The sequence below is a fragment of the Pseudophryne corroboree genome, chromosome 3 (assembly GCF_028390025.1).
Source record: "Pseudophryne corroboree isolate aPseCor3 chromosome 3, aPseCor3.hap2, whole genome shotgun sequence".
Taxonomy (NCBI): Eukaryota; Metazoa; Chordata; class Amphibia; order Anura; family Myobatrachidae; genus Pseudophryne; species Pseudophryne corroboree.
Window position 1 is genome coordinate 17,344,764 of NC_086446.1, and position 19,830 is coordinate 17,364,593.

The 19,830-nt window shown below is 47.0% G+C and overlaps 1 protein-coding gene and 1 pseudogene across 1 annotated transcript in view; both read right to left on the reverse strand.

Annotated features, from left to right (window-relative positions):
• Positions 1-1,303: 1,303 nt before the first annotated feature.
• Positions 1,304-19,830, reverse strand: part of LOC135057025 (zinc finger protein 585A-like) — a 37,241-nt gene continuing 18,714 nt past the window's right edge. The window contains exons 7-8 of the mRNA XM_063962887.1: positions 14,423-15,211; positions 1,304-4,752 (exon numbers count right to left, since the gene is read on the reverse strand). Of these exons, the coding sequence (XP_063818957.1) occupies positions 2,792-4,752; positions 14,423-15,211 (2,750 nt within the window). The 3' untranslated portion in view covers positions 1,304-2,791. The remainder of the gene's footprint in view (positions 4,753-14,422; positions 15,212-19,830) is intronic.
• On the reverse strand, positions 5,539-5,658 carry LOC134896406 (5S ribosomal RNA; annotated as a pseudogene).

A 19,830-nucleotide genomic window follows, 5' to 3' on the forward strand; every position in this document is an offset into this window, starting at 1 on the left:
TATGGTGGCAGTTCTGATATTCTGTGGGATACGCCTGATTCCTCTACTGTTTACTGTTGGCATAGTCCTTGCTAAAAAGGCATTTGTTCTCATGATAGAGTCAATGAATCCAGACCAGATTTGGCGATTTTCTATTTTTTTTTAGAAAGTTATTTGGAAAAAAAAATGTTTTTCTTGTTTAATTAATGGTTGTTAATGCAAATGTCATTTTGTATAACACATTTTTGTAAAAATCAGAGTGTCAGCGAGACGTTATGGTGCCAATGTATCATTTAATATTTGCTGCTGATTTCCCCAAAACAACCGTACCTCCCAAATGTAAGTAGAAGGGACTGCAGCAGGTATCTCCCATACCTTCATACATGTACATCTCCAGGCAAGGGTCAGGTAAGTTTTTTTTTCAAGTACAACAACACTAATTCACCTACAAGTAAAAAAAAACAACAACAATATTCGAACAGACATAATTTATTTAAAACCAACAAATAATAAAACTATTTCTTTACACAGAAAGAAACCCCCCCTCCGTAAGATTATCCCACTATTCAAATGAGCTGTTAAAATCGGACATAGCCAAAATCGCACCGGAAATCTTTTGCTTTTAAACTACTTTATTTCACATCTTTAATACACATATTTTTGTCTATCTATATTTTAAACTTAAAAAATACTTTACTCTGTGCACAACATCCTATGGGGGCCATTCAGACCCAGCCGCAATAGCGGTCCGTTTTCTGGTGGTGGCAAAATGCACATGCGCAGCGGCCGCACGGACACATTGCAGCAGCATCCTTGAGGGGCGAACGTGGGTGGGCCGGGACCATGTGATGTCATATCTGCATTTTTCTGATAAACCCTCTATAAGCTTCCAGAGTGCACCTCATATCTCATCTTTTCCAAGTTAATTCAAATAATGAGATTGGTAGCACCACTACTTTCAGGATTATTACACAGAACACACATAAAGGCTGACACAGCAAATAACAATAACACATATAAGGGATTACTTAGAAATATCTAATTATCAACTGATTCTGTGCGGGACCCATACAGCTCTTTACTGCCTTCAGCAGTCCCAGGTACTGCACTGCGGTCATCCGCCCTGCCTCCCCCCACTACTGCCGCCCACCCTGTCTCCCCCCCACTACTGCCACCCGCCCCGTCTCCCTCCACTACTGCCACCTGCCCCGTCTCCCTCCATTAGTCACCCGCCCTGTCTCCCCCTACTGCTGCCACCCTCCCAGTCTTCTTTCACTACTGCCACCCACCCTGTCCCCCCTACCACCGCCCTGTCCTCCCCACTGCTGCCAACTAACCTGTCTCCCCGCACTACTGCCACCACCCTGTCTCCTTCCACCCAGTCTCTCCCCCACTATTGCCACTGCCACCCACCTGTCTCCCCGACATCTAAACACTGCTTGGGGATTTATGGTACTACTAACAGTCCTTCATCAACAGATGGAAGTAACCAGGGCAGTAAGGAGGCAGAAGCTGCTTCTGGTACATGTACCCTGGTCATGTAGGGCTGGGAGAGTCAGTAAGATTCTGTAATAGGGGCATACAGTAAATCAGTAAGGATAGCAGATGCTGCTAATTAGCAGAATTTGCAATCCTTTTTCTAGCGTGCTAGGGGCCACTCATCGCAGGGCAAGGCCACCCCAGTATGCTGACCGGCGCCTCCCCCTTGATGAAGCAGAAATTGCGATCGCTTCACAATTTCTGCTTTATCTTAGAAATTAGTGAAGCATCCTGGCGGCACAGCATAGCCCCATCGCATTCTCCTCTATCGCGACAGCTGCGTGTGATGCCATGCAGCCACCGTGATCACGCCCCCGTTTGTCCACCTCCCGTCCGCACTTGCAAATCTCCATCTTCTTCCTGTAAATGGAGCATTGCCCCCCACCCCGTGACCACCTCTGCCTGATTAACAAGGAGCAATCGCATTTTCTGCTGCCCTTCGCAGAGAATGCAGGCGCATGTGCAGGACGGGCGCTGCGCATGCGCCCGCAACTTTTTCTCAATAATTCCGTGTGGATTGCACACTGCAATCCAACCTGAATTAGGCCCAGAGTCACCATCTTACAGTCAGCTGGTGAAGGGAGCAGAAAATAGATGTTATGTGGCAGGAACGGGCTGATTAGGTAACATCCTGGCTGCTGCATTCTGTACAAGCTGTAAGCGGTGCAATTCTTTTGCTGGGAGACCCAGGTAGAGGACATTACAGTATTCTAGGAGTGATGATACAAGTGCATGTATGACTGTAGGTAGATCTTCTGAGGGAAATAAGTGCTGGAGTCTGGCTAAGTTCCTCAGATGAGGATCTGATTGTGACTGATACCTGATATCTGTCATTCCACCATCTAGGACACCAAGATTCCACACAGGATCAGCATTTTGTAACTATGAACCCCCAAGCGTAAGTCTGGTTGGTTTGCAAAGCTGAGCTGTAGCCCTGCCCTTTGTTGGTGAGCTTCTATCATAAGGACCTGTTTCACCAGGACTGAGTCACAGGCAACTGGCATCACCCACACCTGGAGCTCAGCTAGACTACCATTTAGGATTGGTACTGGGTTCTCAGTACTTGGAGCAAAAGGCAGGTCATCTGCATAGCTGTGGTAGATATGGACATGACGTCTGATTATTATACCCAGTGGTAGCATGTATATTGCAAAAAGCATAAGAGATAGGATAAGAACCTTGAAGAACATTACATGGCAATAAGTAGTATACTCCAGAAGACTAAAATGGTTCCTCACCTGAGTGATGTCTATTGTGTGCAACAAGAGCTGATTTATTTCTCAGAACATGGAAATGGCCTCTCACCTGTGTGACTTCGCTGATGTGTAACAAGTTCTGATTTCTGTGTAAAACATTTCCCACACTCAGAGCAAGAAAATGGCTTCTCACCTGTGTGACTTCGCAGATGTGTGACAAGTTGTGATTTCCGGATAAAACATTTCCTGCACTCAGAGCAAGAAAATGGCTTCTCACCTGTGTGACTTCTGTTATGTCTAACAAGATCTGATTTGTGTGCAAAACATTTCCCACACTCAGAACATGGAAATAGCTTCTCACCTGTGTGACTTCGCTGATGTGTAACAAGTTGTGATTTCCAGGTAAAACATTTCTCACACTCAGAGCAAGGAAATGGATTCTCACCTGTGTGACTTAGCTGATGTACAACAAGATGTGATTTCTGTGCAAAACATTTCCCACACTCAGAACATGGAAATGGCCTCTCACCTGTGTGACTTCGCTGATGTGTAATAAGATCTGCTTTCCGTGCAAAATATTTCCCACACTCAGAGCAAGAAAATGGCTTCTCACCTGTGTGACTTCTGTTATGTCTAACAAGATCTGATTTCTGTGCAAAGCATTTCCCACACTCAGAACATGGAAATGACTTCTCACCTGTGTGACTTCGCTGATGTATAACAAGTTGTGATTTCCAGGTAAAACATTTTCCGCACTCAGAGCAAGAAAATAGATTCTCACCTGTGTGACTTCGCTGATGTGTAACAAGTTGTGATTTCCGTGTAAAACATTTCCCGCACTCAGAGCAAGAAAATGGCTTCTCACCTGTGTGACTTCTGTTATGTCTAACAAGATCTGATTTCTGTGCAAAGCATTTCCCACACTCAGAACATGGAAATGACTTCACACCTGTGTGACTTCGCTGATGTATAACAAGTTGTGATTTCCAGGTAAAACATTTTCCGCACTCAGAGCAAGAAAATAGATTCTCACCTGTGTGACTTCGCTGATGTGTAACAAGTTGTGATTTCCGTGTAAAACATTTCCCGCACTCAGAGCAAGAAAATGGCTTCTCACCTGTGTGACTTCTGTTATGTCTAACAAGATCTGATTTCTGTGCAAAGCATTTCCCACACTCAGAACATGGAAATGACTTCACACCTGTGTGACTTCGCTGATGTATAACAAGTTGTGATTTCCAGGTAAAACATTTTCCGCACTCAGAGCAAGAAAATAGATTCTCACCTGTGTGACTTCGCTGATGTGCAACAAGTTGTGATTTCCGTGTAAAACATTTCCCGCACTCAGAGCAAGAAAATGGCTTCTCACCTGTGTGACTTCTGTTATGTCTAACAAGATCTGATTTCTGTGCAAAGCATTTCCCACACTCAGAACATGGAAATGACTTCTCACCTGTGTGACTTCGCTGATGTATAACAAGTTGTGATTTCCAGGTAAAACATTTTCCGCACTCAGAGCAAGAAAATAGATTCTCACCTGTGTGACTTCGCTGATGTGTAACAAGTTGTGATTTCCGTGTAAAACATTTCCCGCACTCAGAGCAAGAAAATGGCTTCTCACCTGTGTGACTTCTGTTATGTCTAACAAGATCTGATTTGTGTGCAAAACATTTCCCACACTCAGAACATGGAAACGGTCTCTCACCTGTGTGACTTCGCTGATGTGTAACAAGTTGTGATTTCCGGATAAAACATTTCCTGCACTCAGAGCAAAAAAATGGCTTCTCACCTGTGTGACTTCTCTTATGTGCATCAAGAGTTGTTTTGTATGTAAAACATTTCCCACACTCAGAACAGGAATATGGTTTCTCACCTGTATGTATTCTATTATGTATTACAAGTGTTTTGTATGTAAAACTTTTCCCACACTCAGAGCAAGACAATGGATTCTCACCTGTGTGACTTCTCTGATGTGTAACAAGATCTGATTTCTGTGTAAAACATTTCCCACACTCAGAACACGGAAATGGCCTCTCACCTGCCTTAGCTGGTTGATGGGTAATAAGGTTTGTGTTCTGTGTAAAACATTTAGCATCTATAGAACAGGGAAACACTGTATCTACTGTCAGAGCTGTATCACATGCACCAATATCAGAGTGATCAGGAGAACATTTCCCAGGATCAGAGGGATCAGCTGATAGAGCTGGATGTATAATTGGGGTAATGGGGTTAGCTCCTGGAGAATCCTGTCTACTGTCATTATCTTTTATTTCACAATCCGGGGATAACATTAGATGTCCTTCTGAGATATTCCTGCTTGTGTGTCCATCTGCTGAAAATAAAACACATTATGGAAATGTGACATTTTCTGTAACAATATTAATCTTAATACAAAAGAAGCAGAAAAACAGTTGACTCCTGTTGGGGAGCACTCAATTTCAGACATAAAGTAATCTAGTATAGATATCTGTTAAGATCATAAATTTTATTGATTAAGTTTAATAATAGAGAGTTCTAATTATACCAATAAGTGCGAATTTATAAAAAGTATATTAAACATTATATATAGCCTTGGCTATGATATCTGGGTAACCGGGTTCCTTCCTGGTGTTATAATAAATAATTATGAGGTATGATAAATAAAGTAGTATCTCCGTGTTACAGAAAAAACTTATTTATGACCATCATTTAATCTGCATAATCGACTTAAAAAAAAAAAGTTATTGCAGAGGATTGAATCATAGGTCATATATCCAATTTTCGGTACACTAAATTTGTTCACTGCTTGCAATTTAGTATGCGAGTGGATCCAGTGAGTAGCGATAAATTGCAGTACCTGGGTGTTCCGAGGTGGTCTCCCATCCGAGTACTGGCCCGGCCCTCCACTTCTTGGCTTCCAAGATCAGAGGAGATTGGGCATCTCCAGTGGGGTATGACCGCAAATAGCTGCGCTTAGACCTTTCGCCCGAGTAGAATTTAAGCAGTAACTGCTTCCAAAATGTTCCGTGCAGTGATCACAAACCAAATTTTCTCATATGTGTATTTATAAACACAGGTAAGAGTGCAGGAAATAATAATGAATTACCTGCTTAAGAAATAACACAGTGAGGTGATTTGTTGTCACAGATACTATGTCATGATATATATATCTATATATATATCATCACCCTGTGAGCAAGCCATCATTGCGAAACATACGTCAAGGTTGTCCGATCGCGTGATGCGCATCACGTGACCGGAGTTAGCTGTTCGATTCCAGAGGTTCCGGGACCCTGAACGCCGGGAGCATTCTCGCAGCTATACAAGAGGGACCCTGAGGGCGACTGAACTATATTGTTTAAACTACATAATCGATGACCATCATCTGGGACAGATCTTATAACATCTGAGATAAGAGCTGAGTATAATAATTTGTTCTTGCTATTATTGTAACGGAGTATAACTTGTTATTTGCAGGTTTTCATTGTTGTAACTTAGAGAAATAAATTCTTATCCTTTATAATATGTCCTGTGTCAGTCTCCATATTTATCACATTATATCCCAGAACCTGGTCACTTGAATTTTTCTACAGACAGCATTTTCATGGTCTGATCACCCCCCTCTGATAGGGTCCTGGTCACCTTTTCCCGCTACCCTTCCTTTACCACCTTGGAGATTGCAGGATTATATATTAATGGATGCTGAAGGTAAACGCACCTGAAGATACTTCCATTACTAACCATTGGTGTGCCCTTAAGGCCATGGATCAGAAGCCAGAGAAGGCCGTCATCCAAGTGCCAGGGGACAGGTAATCAGTAGGGAAGGTGCAGGATTCTGAATGCAGGTTCCCATAGACAAAATCAATAAATGTATTATATACCTAAGGCGACGGTAGCAAGACTCAGATGCTGCCAACTCAGTAACAGGAGCAGCTCATTAGCCAATTCCCTGAGGCCGGCTGTTACAGGAGCATGTGGATACATGACAGGGGCTGCGCCAGATATTTCCTAAGCATTGTGTCATGTGGCATGAGGAACCCCGAGCCTGTGCCCCAGCAAGTACCCGCACCATGCCACAAATAACACATCCATAGCGTACATAATATAGCATGTAATACCATAGGCAGAGGTACTGCTAGCACACAGTATGGCTGCTGGTGATACAGTGACATGATGTGAGGGGAGAGCAGGAGTATAATAGGGGCTGATGGCTCCTGATGTATGAGATACACCAGAGAGTGTGGGGAGGAGACTGGTCAGATCTCTGGGCTGGTAACACACAGTGACATGATGTGAGGGGGAGAGCAGGAGAATAATAGGGGCTGATGGCTCCTGATGTATGAGATACACCAGAGAGTGTGGGGAGGAGACTGGTCAGATCTCTGGGCTGGTAACACACAGTGACATGATGTGAGGGGGGAGCAGGAGTATAATAGGGGCTGATGGCTCCTGATGTATGAGATACACCAGAGAGTGTGGGGAGGAGACTGGTCAGATCTCTGGGCTGGTAACACACAGTGACATGATGTGAGGGGGAGCAGGAGTATAATAGGGGCTGATGGCTCCTGATGTATGAGATACACCAGAGAGTGTGTGGGGAGGAGACTGGTTAGATCTCTGGGCTGGTAACACACAGTGACATGATGTAATGGGAGAGCAGGAGTATAATAGGGGCTGATGGCTCCTGATGTATGAGATACACCAGAGAGTGTGGGGAGGAGACTAGTCAGATCTCTGGGCTGATGACACACAGTGACATGATGTGAGGTGGGAGAGCAGGAGTATAAATAAGATTTTACTCACCGGTAAATCTATTTCTAGTAGTCCGTAGTGGATGCTGGGTACTCCGTAAGGACCATGGGGAATAGATGGGCTCCGCAGGAGACTGGGCACTTTAAAGAAAGATTTAGGTCTACCTGGTGTGCACTGGCTCCTCCCCCTATGACCCTCCTCCAAGCCTCAGTTAGGACACTGGGGGTAATTCCAAGTTGATCGCAGCAGGAAAATTTTCAGCAGTTGGGCAACACCATGTGCACTGCAGGGGATGCAGATATAACATGTGCAGAGAGAGATAGATTTGGGTGTGGTGAGTTCAATCTGCAATCTAAATTGCAGTGTAAAAATAAAGCAGCCAGCATTTACCCTGCACAGAAACAAAATAACCCAGCCAAATCTAACTCTCTCTGCAAATATTATATCTGCCCCCCCTGCAGTGCACATGGTTTTGCCCAACTGCTAAAAAATTTCCTGCTGCGATTAACTTGGAATTACCCCCACTGTGTCTGGAAGAGCTGACACAATAAGGAAGGATTTTGAATCCCGGGTAAGACTCATACCAGCCACACCAATCACACCATATAACTCGTGATAGGAACCCCGGTTAACAGTATGATAACAATGGAGCCTCTGAACAGATGGCTCGCAATAACAACCCGATTTTTGTAACAATAACTATTTACAAGTATAGCAGACAATCCGCACTTGGGATGGGCGCCCAGCATCCACTACGGATTACGAGAAAAAAGATTTACCGGTGAGTAAAATCTTATTTTCTCTGACGTCCTAGTGGATGCTGGGTACTCCGTAAGGACCATGGGGATTATACCAAAGCTCCCAAACGGGCGGGAGAGTGCGGATGACTCTGCAGCACCGAATGAGAGAACTCCAGGTCCTCCTCAGCCAGGGTATCAAATTTATAAAATTTTGCAAACGTGTTTGCCCCTGACCAAGTAGCAGCTCGGCAAAGTTGTAAAGCCGAGACCCCTCGGGCAGCCGCCCAAGATGAGCCCACCTTCCTTGTGGAATGGGCTTTTACAGATTTAGGCTGCGGTAGTCCCACCACAGAATGCGCCAGCTGAATAGTGCTACAAATCCAGCGCGCGATAGTCTGCTTAGAAGCAGGTGCACCCAGCTTGTTGGGTGCATATAAAATAAACAGCGAGTCAGTTTTCCTGACTCCAGCCGTCCTGGAAATATAAATTTTCAGGGCCCTGACTACGTCCAGAAACTTGGAATCCTCCAAGTCCCTAGTAGCCGCAGGCACCACAATAGGTTGGTTCAAGTGAAAAGCTGATACCACCTTCGGGAGAAACTGAGGACGAGTCCTCAACTCTGCCCTATCCATATGGAAAATCAGATAGGGGCTTTTACAGGACAAAGCCGCCAATTCTGACACACGTCTGGCCGAAGCCAGAGCCAACAACATAACCACTTTCCACGTGAGATATTTTAAATCCACAGTCTTAAGTGGCTCAAACCAATGTAATTTCAGAAACTCCCAAACCACATTGAGATCCCAAGGTGCCACTGGGGGCACAAAAGGAGGCTGAATATGCAGAACTCCCTTGACAAAAGTCTGAACTTCAGGCAGTGAAGCCAGTTCTTTCTGGAAGAAAATCGACAGGGCCGAGATCTGGACCTTAATGGACCCCAATTTGAGGCCCAACGTCACCCCTGCTTGCAGGAAATGCAGGAATCGACCCAGTTGAAATTCATCTGTTGGGTCCTTCCTGGCCTCACACCAAGCAACATATTTCCGCCAAATGCGGTGATAATGTTTTGCAGTGACATCCTTCCTGGCTTTGATCAGGGTAGGGATGACTTCCTCCGGAATGCCTTTTTCCTTTAGGATCCGGCGTTCAACCGCCATGCCGTCAAATGCAGCCGCGGTAAGTCTTGGAACAGACAGGGTCCCTGCTGCAGCAGGTCTTGTCTGAGCGGCAGAGGCCAAGGGTCCTCTGCAAGCATCTCTTGAAGTTCCGGGTACCAAGCTCTTCTTGGCCAATCCGGAGCCACGAGAATAGTTCTCACTCCTCGCCTTCTTATTATTCTCAGTACCTTGGGTATGAGAGGCAGAGGAGGAAACACATAAACCGACTGGTATACCCACGGTGTCACTAGAGCGTCCACAGCGATCGCCTGAGGGTCTCTTGACCTGGCGCAATACCGTTTTAGCTTTTTGTTGAGGCGGGACGCCATCATGTCCACCTGTGGTTTTTCCCAACGGTTTACCAGCATTCGGAAAACTTCTGGATGAAGTCCCCATTCTCCCGGGTGGAGGTTGTGCCTGCTGAGGAAGTCTGCTTCCCAGTTGTCCACTCCCGGAATGAATACTGCTGTCAGTGCTAACACATGATTCTCTGCCCATCAGAGAATCCTTGTGGCTTCTGCCATTGCCCTCCTGCTTCTTGTGCCGCCCTGTCTGTTTACATGGGCGACCGCCGTGATGTTGTCTGACTGGATCAGCACCGGCCGGTTCTGAAGCAGGGGTCTTGCTTGGCTTAGGGCATTGTAAATGGCCCTTAGCTCCAGAATATTTATGTGAAGCGAAATCTCCTGATTTGACCACAGTCCTTGGAAATTTCTTCCCTGTGTGACTGCCCCCCAGCCCCGAAGGCTGGCATCCGTGGTCACCAGGACCCAGTCCTGTATTCCGAATCTGCGGCCCTCTAGTAGATGAGCCCTCTGCAGCCACCACAGCAGCGACACCCTTGTTCTTGCCGACAGGGTTATCCGCTGTTGCATCTGGAGATGGGACCCGGACCATTTGTCCAACAGGTCCCACTGGAATGTCCTTGCGTGGAACCTTCCGAATGGAATTGCCTCGTATGAAGCTACCATTTTCCCCAGGACTCGTGTGCATTGATGTACCGACACCTGACCCGGTTTTAGGATGTCTCTGACTAGAGATGACAACTCCTCTGCTTTTTCCACTGGAAGAAGCAGTCTTTTCTGGTCTGTGTCCAGAATCATTCCCAGGAACAGAAGACGTGTCGTCGGAACCAGCTGTGACTATGGAATGTTGAGAATCCAGCCATGCTGTTGTAGTACTTCCCGAGAAAGTGCTACCCCCACTACCAACTGTTCCCTGGATCTCGCCTTTATCAGGAGATCGTCCAAGTACGGGATAATTGAAACTCCTTTCTTGCAAAGGAGAATCATCATTTCGGCCATTACCTTGGTAAAGACCCTCGGTGCCGTGGACAACCAAAACGGCAGCGTCTGGAACTGATAGTGACAGTCCTGTACCACAAATCTGAGGTACTCCTGGTGAGGAGGGAAAATGGGGACATGCAGGTATGCATCCTTGATGTCCAGGGAGACCATGTAATCCCCCTCGTCCAGGCTCGCAATAACCGCCCTGAGCGATTCCATCTTGAACTTGAACCTTTTGATATAAGTGTTCAAGGATTTTAGATTTAAGATGGGTCTCACCGAACCGTCCGGTTTCGGTACCACAAACATTGTGGAATAGTAACCCTTTCCTTGCTGAAGGAGGGGTACCTTGACAATCACTTGTTGTGAATACAGTTTTTGAATAGCCACCAACACTGCCTCCCTGGCAGAGGGAGTTGCCGGCAAGGCAGATTTTAGGAAACGGCGGGGGGGAGACGTCTCGAATTCCAGCCTGTACCCCTGAAGTACTACCTGAAGGACCCAGGGATCCACCTGTGAGAGAGCCCACTGTGCACTAAAATTTCTGAGACGGGCCCCCACCGTACCCGGGTCCGCCTGAGCAGCCCCAGCGTCATGCTGTGGACTTACCGGACGCAGGGGAGGACTTCTGCTCTTGGGAACTAGCTGTGCAGCTTTTTTCCTCTACCTCTCGGCAGAAAGGATGAGCCTCTAGCCCTCTTCCATGTGCCGCTTTGAGTCGGCATCGCCAGACCATTGCCGAGTCCATAACCCCCTTCTGGCGGCAATGGACATAGCGCTTATTCTTGATGCCAGCCGGCAAATATCCCTCTGTGCATCACGCATGTATAAGACAGCGTCTTTTATATGCTCAATCGTCAGCAAAATATTGTCCCTATCCATGGTATCAATATTATCCGACAGGGAATCTGACCACGCAGCCGCAGCACTGCACATCCAAGCTGATGCAATCGCTGGTCCCAATATAATGCCCGTGTGTGTGTAAATAGAAAGCAGGAAGCTACCCTAAAAGCTATCAGCAGGTTCCTTCAGGGTGGCCGTATCCGGAGACGGTAGTGCCACCTTCTTTGATAAGCGTGTCAGCGCTTTATCTACCCTAGGGGGTGTTTCCCAACGTGACCTATCCTCTAGCGGGAAAGGGTACGCTGCCAATAATCGTTTTGAAATTATTAATTTCTTATCTGGGGAAGTCCACGCTTCCTCACACACCTCATTTAATTCTTCAGATGCAGGAAAAACTACAGGTAGTTTTTTCTCACCAAACATAATACCCTTTTTTGTTGTACCTGGGGTATTATCAGAAATGTGTAAAACATTTTTCATTGCCTCAATCATGTAACGGGTGGACCTATTGGAGGGTACACTAGTCTCATCATCGTCGACACTGGAGTCGGTATCCGTGTCGACGTCTGTATCTGTCACCTGAGGTAGCGGGCGTTTTAAAGCCCCTGATGACATTTGAGACGCTGGAACAGGCACAAGCTGTGTAGCCGGCTGTCCTGTGTCGTCAAACCTTTTGTGTAAGGAGTTGACACTTTCACGCAATTCCTTCCATAAGTCCAACCACACAGGTGTCGATCCCTCAGGGGGTGACATCACATTCACAGGCATTTGCTCCGCCTCCACATCATTTTCCTCCTCATACATGTCGACACAGCAGTACCGACACCCAGCAGACATACAGGGAATGCTCTTACAGAGGACAGGACCCCACAAAGCCCTTTGGGGAGACAGAGGGAGAGTATGCCAGCACACACCAGAGCGCTATATATCACAGGGATATCACCTATAGAAACGTGTTTTCCCCTTATAGCTGCATAAATATAGTTATACTGCGCCTAATTAGTGCCCCCCCTCTCTTTTTTACCCTTTCTGTAGTGCAGGACTGCAGGGGAGAGCCAGGGAGCTTCCTTCCAGCGGAGCTGTGAGGGAAAAATGGCGTCAGTGTGCTGAGGGAGATAGCCCCGCCCCTTTTTCGGCTGGCTTTCTCCCGCTATTTTAAACGTTCTGGCAGGGGTTAAAAAGCACCTATATAGCCTCTGGGGCTATATATGGTGCCAGTTTGCCAGCCAAGGTGTTAATATTGCTGCTCAGGGCGCCTCCCCCCCCCAGCGCCCTGCACCCATCAGTGATCGCAGTGTGTGGTGTGCATGAGGAGCAATGGCGCACAGCTGCAGTGCTGTGCGCTACCTTGGAGAAGACAGAAGTCTTCAGCCGCCGATTTTCCGGACCACCTTCTTGCTTCTGGCTCTGTAAGAGGGACGGCGGCGAGGCTCCGGGAACGGACGACGAGGCCGGGTCCTGTGTTCGATCCCTCTGGAGCTAATGGTGTCCAGTAGCCTAAGAAGCCCAAGCTACCACCAGTTAGGTAGGTTCGCTTCTTCTCCCCTTAGTCCCTCGATGTAGTGAGCCTGTTGCCAGCAGGTCTCACTGAAAATAAAAAACCTAACAAACACTTTCTTCCTAGGAGCTCAGGAGAGCCCCTAGTGTGCATCCAGCTCGGCTGGGCACAGAAATCTAACTGAGGCTTGGAGGAGGGTCATAGGGGGAGGAGCCAGTGCACACCAGGTAGTCCTAAATCTTTCTTAGAGTGCCCAGTCTCCTGCGGAGCCCGTCTATTCCCCATGGTCCTTACGGAGTCCCCAGCATCCACTAGGACGTCAGAGAAATTGCGATCACCTCACAATTTCTGCTTCATCATAGAAATTAGTGAAGCCTCCTGCTGGCTCAGCTTAGCTGTGACCGCAGGAGGCACGCCACGTTCTTCTCGATCTCGGCAGCTGCGTGTGATGTCACGTAGCAGAAGTGATCACGCCCGTTTGTCCTACAATGCCACATCTACTTCCTGGAAATGGAGCGTTGCCCAGCCCCCGGCCACCGCCTAAGCCTGATTGACAGGCAGGGGCAATCACATTTTCTGCGCCCCCATAGAAAATGAGGGCGCATGCGCAGGACGGGTGCTGCGCATGCGCCCGCAACGTTTTCTCAATAATTCTGGTTGGATCGCACACTGCGAACCAACCTGAATCAGGCCCAGAGTCACCATCTTAAAGGCAGATGGTGAGGGAGCAGAGAATGGGCGTTATGTGGCAGGAACGGGTTGGTTAGGTAACATCCTGGCTGCTGCATTCTGTACAAGCTACAAGTGGTGCAATTCTTCTGCTGGGAGACCCAGGTAGAGGGCATTACAGTGTTCTATGTGTGATGATACAAATGCATGCATGACTGTAGGTCTTCTGAGGGTTCTGAGGGAAATAAGTGCTGGAGTCTGGCTATGTTCCTCAGATGAGGATCTGATTGTGGCTGATACCTGATGTCTAAGTGTCACTCCACCATCCAGGACACCAAGATTCCGCACATGATCAGCATTTTGTAACTCTGAAACCCCAAGTGTAAGTGTGGTTGGTAGGCAAAGCTGAGCTGTAGCCCTGCCCTTTGTCGTGAGCTTCTATCATAAGGACTTGTTTCACCAGGACTGAGTCACAGCCAACTGGCACCACCCACACCTGGAGCTCAGCTAGACATTTAGGATTGGTATTGGGTTCTCAGTACCCGGACCAAAAGACAGTTCATTGGCATAGCAGTGGTAAACGAGGACATGACGTTGGATTGTTTCATCCTGTGGTAGCATGTATATTGCAAGAAGCAGGGGAGATAGGATAAGAACCTTGAAGAACGTTACATGGCAATGATAAGTATACTCCAGAAGAATAGAATGGTTCCTCACCTGAGTGATGTCTATTGTGTGCGACAAGAGTCTATTTATTTCTCAGAACATGGAAATGGCCTCTCACCTGTGTGACTTCTCTGATGTGTAACAAGTTGTGATTTCTGGGTAAAACATTTCCCACACTCAGAGCAAGAAAATGGTTTCTCACCTGTGTGACTTCTCTGATGTGTAACAAGTTGTGATTTCTGGGTAAAACATTTCCCACACTCAGAGCAAGAAAATGGCTTCTCACCTGTGTGACTACTCTGGTGTGTAACAAGAACTGATTTGTATTTAAAACATTTCCCACACTCAGAACATAGAAATGGATTCTCACCTGTGTGACTTCTCTGATGTGTAACAAGATTTGATTTCAGGGTAAAACATTTCCCGCACTCAGAGCAAGAAAATGGCTTCTCACCTGTGTGACTTCTCTGATGTTTAACAAGATCTGATTTCTGTATAAAACATTTCCCACACTCAGAGCAAGAAAATGGATTCTCACCTGTGTGACTTCTCTGATGTGTAACAAGATGTGATTTCCGTGTAAAACATTTCCCACACTCAGAACATGGAAATGGCCTCTCATCTGCCTTAGCTGGTTGATGGGTAATAAGGTTTGTGTTCTGTGTAAAACATTTGGCATCTATAGAACAGGGAAACACTGTATCTACTGTCAGAGCTGTAATAGATGCACCAATATTAGAGTGATCAGGAGAACATTTCCCAGGATCAGCTGATAGAGCTGGATGTATAATTGGGGTAATGGGGTTATCTCCTGGAGAATCCTGTCTGCTGTCATTATCTTTTATGTCACAATCCGGGGATAACATTAGATGTCCTTCTGAGATGTTCCTGCTTGTGTGTCCATCTGCTGGAAATAAAATACATTATGGAAATGTGACATTTTCTGTAACAATATTAATCTTGTAAACAATAGGAGAAGACGACTTTCTGGGACACTTAATTGTAAATGTGTGTGTATAATAAAACATAACTTTTAATGAAGGCTTTATAATATTGTGTCTCAGACTATCATTGTGTCCACCCTCCTAAGAACACTCACAATAACAAATGTAATATTATAATAAGACTTATATATAGCTCTCTCTTGTACTGGTAACTAACCATGAAGTATAAATGGAGATGTAGTCACTCTACAAGTCCTATGTCAGCACCAATGTAAAACAATGGATGGGGAACTTATCGTATGAATTGGAGATTCTAGATGGATCAGAGAAATGTCTCCTAACGTTACTCTTGGAAGCATTGGTAAGGTAGCATTCCTTTATGTGTGTGCTCATACGCTGGTAAGTCTGTACATGTTACTCACCCTTATTTCTCTTAAGTCCTAGAGGATGCTGGGGTTCCATTTAGCACCATGGGGTATAGACGGGTCCCTTGGGAGCCATGGGCACTTTTAGAGTTTAATAGTGTGGTCTGGCTCCTCCCTCTATGCCTCTCCTACCAGACTCCGTTTAGAAAATGTGCCCGGAGGAGCCGGTCACAGCTAGGGGAGCTCCTAGGAGTTTTTCTAGTTTTATTGTTTTTTAAGAGATTAGGTTACAGGAAGGCTGCTGGCAACAGCCTCCCTACTTCGTGGGACTTAGGGGGGGGAATAAGAACTTGAAGTTGAGGGTGCTGATCACAAGCCCACGAGGCGACTGCTCACTTCGGCAGCACGGCCGCCACCTGCTAACAGAGCCAGAAGAATGAAGAGTGGGGAGTACATCAACGGCGGCCCAGGAAGCGGGTCGCCAGGCGGGAATGGCGGCACAAGGGTGGGAGCGCAGCTCTGACAGGCTGCGCTCCGGAAGGCTCAGCGGCACACTGTGTACGGCGCTGTGAGGGGCGTCCTGGGCCAGCGCAATCACCCTACACTGGTCAACTATAGCTATCAGGGACTAATCCCACTGTTAGTTGATTATACTGGCCTGAGGTATTTTATAGCTAAGTGCGGGAGAACGTGCCATTACAGGGGGCGGGACTTCTCCTCAGAGTGGATCCAGCACTCACCAGCACCATTTTCTCCCTGCAGATCACAGCATCAGAACACTGACAGGGAGCACTGACCTCCACATAACTCCAGCTATCCTCTGCGGTACCAGGGTGTTATAGACAAGGGGGAGTGTGTTTATATGTAGTTTATCCTATTGTTACTCAGTCAGCGCCGGCAGTTTGTATTAATAACTGCCTACTGGGGCGCTGTGTGGCTGGCTCCTTATACTCTGTGTCTCTCTGAAGGTACTCTGTGGGAAACTGTGTCTGACATTTTCCTGTGTGTGTGTGTGTGTGGGGCTGTATATCTCACATTAACATGTCTAAGGACTCTGTATCTTGTGCTGCAGAGTGTGTATCTCCTCCTGAAGAGTCTATCCCATGTTTTCAGGACTGCAATGTAATTTCCCAGCCCTCTGAATCTGAACCCCCATGGGTGGATTCTATAAGGGGCATGATATCACAGATTTAATCTAGGATGTCATATAATGAGAAACAAATGCAGGTTTTGAGGAATTCTGTAGAGGTATTGCAGTGTTCAACTCCCACTACCTCATCTGGGACCCCTACTACATATCCAAAAAAGCGTGATCTTGCCCAGATAATGCAAGCTGACATGGATACCAACGATACGGGGGACAGTGATGGGGATATGTGCGGAGAGGGGGGGGGGGGGGTGTTGATGCATTTAATGATTGAGGCCATTAGGGACATTTTGCATATTACTGAGAAAGCACCTGAGCAGGTGGAGGCTTACTTTACTGAAAATAAGAAATCCTCTCTTACCTTCCCTGCTTCAAAGGAGTAAAACTCCTTGTTTGAAAAAATCCTGGGAAAGCCCAGAGAAAAAATTCTAGATTCCAAAGAGAGTTCTAGTTGCTTTTCCTTTCCCTGAAGAGGACAGGAAAAAGTGGGAAAACCCACCGATAGTAGACGCTTCTGTATATCGGTTGTCTAAAAGGGTGGTTTTACCTGTCCCTGTGTCGACCACTTTAAAAGAGCCGGCTGACCGCAAGATTGAGACTACACTCAAATCACTATACACAGCTACAGACGTGGCTTTAAGGCCCACCATTGCTTGTGTGTGGATTTCTAAAGCAATAGTAAAGTGGTCAGGCACATAACTAGAGGAATTAGATGCTATGGACAGGAGTGACATTGAATTGTTTTTACGTCACATACAGGATTCTGCAGGTTTCATGGTGGAGGCCATGAAGGACCTGGGCATGCTGAAAGCAAGGGCTTCTTCCATGGCAGTCTCGGCGCGCAGGGGACTCTGGCTGCGCCAATGGTCTGCCTATACGGAATCCAAGAAAAGTGTGGAGAACCCACCCTTCACAGGTCAAGTTCTGTTTGGGGATGCATTGGATGCGTGGATCTCCACAGCAACTGCGGGTAAGTCAACCTTCCTTCCCTCAGCCACACCGCCGACTAGGAAATCTTATCCTACGTCCACATTGCAGTCCATTCGAACAGCGAAAGTCAAAACGTCCAAACCCCCTTCCATTTTCTTTAGAGGAAGTCGGGGAAAATCTAGAAAACCTGCTCCAACAGGTTCCCAGGAACAGAAACCAGGTTCTGCTTCATTCAAGTCTTCAGCATGACGGTGGACCTCCCAGCCTGGTGATCGGGCAGGTGGGAGCAAGACTAAAAGATTTCAGTCATATCTGGGCATCCTCTTGCCTAGACCCCTGGGTCAAAGATATTGTTACCCAGGGGTACAAACTGGAATTTCAAGACCTCACACCTCACAGATTCTTCAAATCAGGCTTATCAGCTTCGCTGACAGAAAGTGCTATCCTACAGGAAGCCATTCAAAGATTGGGTCAAACAAATGTTATTGTTCCAGTTCCACCTCACCTAATGCACAAAGGTTATTACTCAAACCTGTTTGTGGTACCGAAACCAGACGGTTCGGTAAGACCGATATTAAACCTAAAGTCATTAAACCCGTAAATTCAAATTCAAGATGGAGTTTTTGAGAGGGGTGATCTCAGGTCTGGAGGAGGGGGAATTCCTAGTAACCCTAGATATCAAGGATGCATACCTTCACATTCCGATCTGGCTGCCTCACCAGGCTTCTCAGATTTGCGCTGCTGGACTATCACTATCAGTTCCAGGCACTGCCATTTGGCCTATCCACAGCACCGAGGGTGTTCACCAAGGTCATGGTAGAGATGATGCCACTCCTCCACAGGCAGGAAGTGAACATAATTCCATATCTGGATGATCTGCTGATAAAGGTGTCTTCCAGGGAGAGGTTGTTGTAGAGTATAGCTCTCTCTACTGGACTACTCCAGGATCACGGGTGGATCCTGAACCTTCCAAAGTCACATTTGGAACGGACACGGAGACTGCCCTTCCTGGGAATGATACTCGACATGGAAGAGCAGAGGGTGTTTCTACTGACGGAGAAAGCGTTGGTGATCCAATCAATGGTACGGGATGTCCTGGAGCCAACCTGGGTATCGGTTCATCTGGGTATCGCCTTCTGAGGAAGATGGTAGCCTCCTAAGAGGCTCTACAATACGGAAGATTCCATGCGAGGTCATTCCAACTGGATCTCCTAGACAAATAGTCGGGATCCCATCTTCACATGCACCAGCGGATACACCCGTCACCAAAAGCCAGAATTTCACTCCTCTGGTGGCTGCAAACTTCTCACCTACTCGAGGGCCGCAGGCTCGGGATTCAAAATTGGATCCTTCAAACCACAGATGCAAGTCTCAGAGGTTGGGGAGCAGTCACCCAAGGGGAAAACTTCCAAGGAAAGTGGTCAAGTATGGAATCCATTCTTCCGATAAACATTCTGGAACTAAGGGCCATATACAATGGCCTTCTACAAGCGGCACATCTTCTGCAAGATCGGGCCATTCAGGTTCAGTCGGACAATGTAATGGCGGTGTCCTACATAAACTGACAGGGAGGAACGAAGAGCACAGCAGCGATGTCAGAGGTTACAAGAATCCTCCTCTGGGCAGAAAAGCACGCAATGGCACTGTCAGCAATCTTCATACTGGGAGTGGACAACTGGGAAGCGTACTTCCTCAGCAGGCACGATCTCCATCCAGGAGAATGGGGCCTCCACCCAGAGGTGTTCGCAGAGGTAACAAGTCGATAGTGTGTACCTCAGATAGCCATGATGGCCTCCCGCCTCAACAAGAAGCTTCGGAGGTACTGTTCAAGGTCGAGATACCCACAAGCAGTGGTGGTGGATGCCCTGGTAACTCCGTGGGTGTTCCAATCGGTGTATGTGTTCCCTCCACTTCCACTCATCCCAAGGATTCTCAAACTAATAAAAAGAACAAGAGTTCAGGCAATCCTCATTGCTCTGGACTGGCCAAGACGGGGTTGGTACACGGATCTTCTGGAATTACTGCTGGAGAATCCGAGGCCTCTTCCTCTTCGTGAGGACCTTCTGCTACAGGGGTCATTCGCCTATCAAGACTTACCGCAGCTACGTTTGACGGCATGGAGGTTGAACGCCAGATCTTA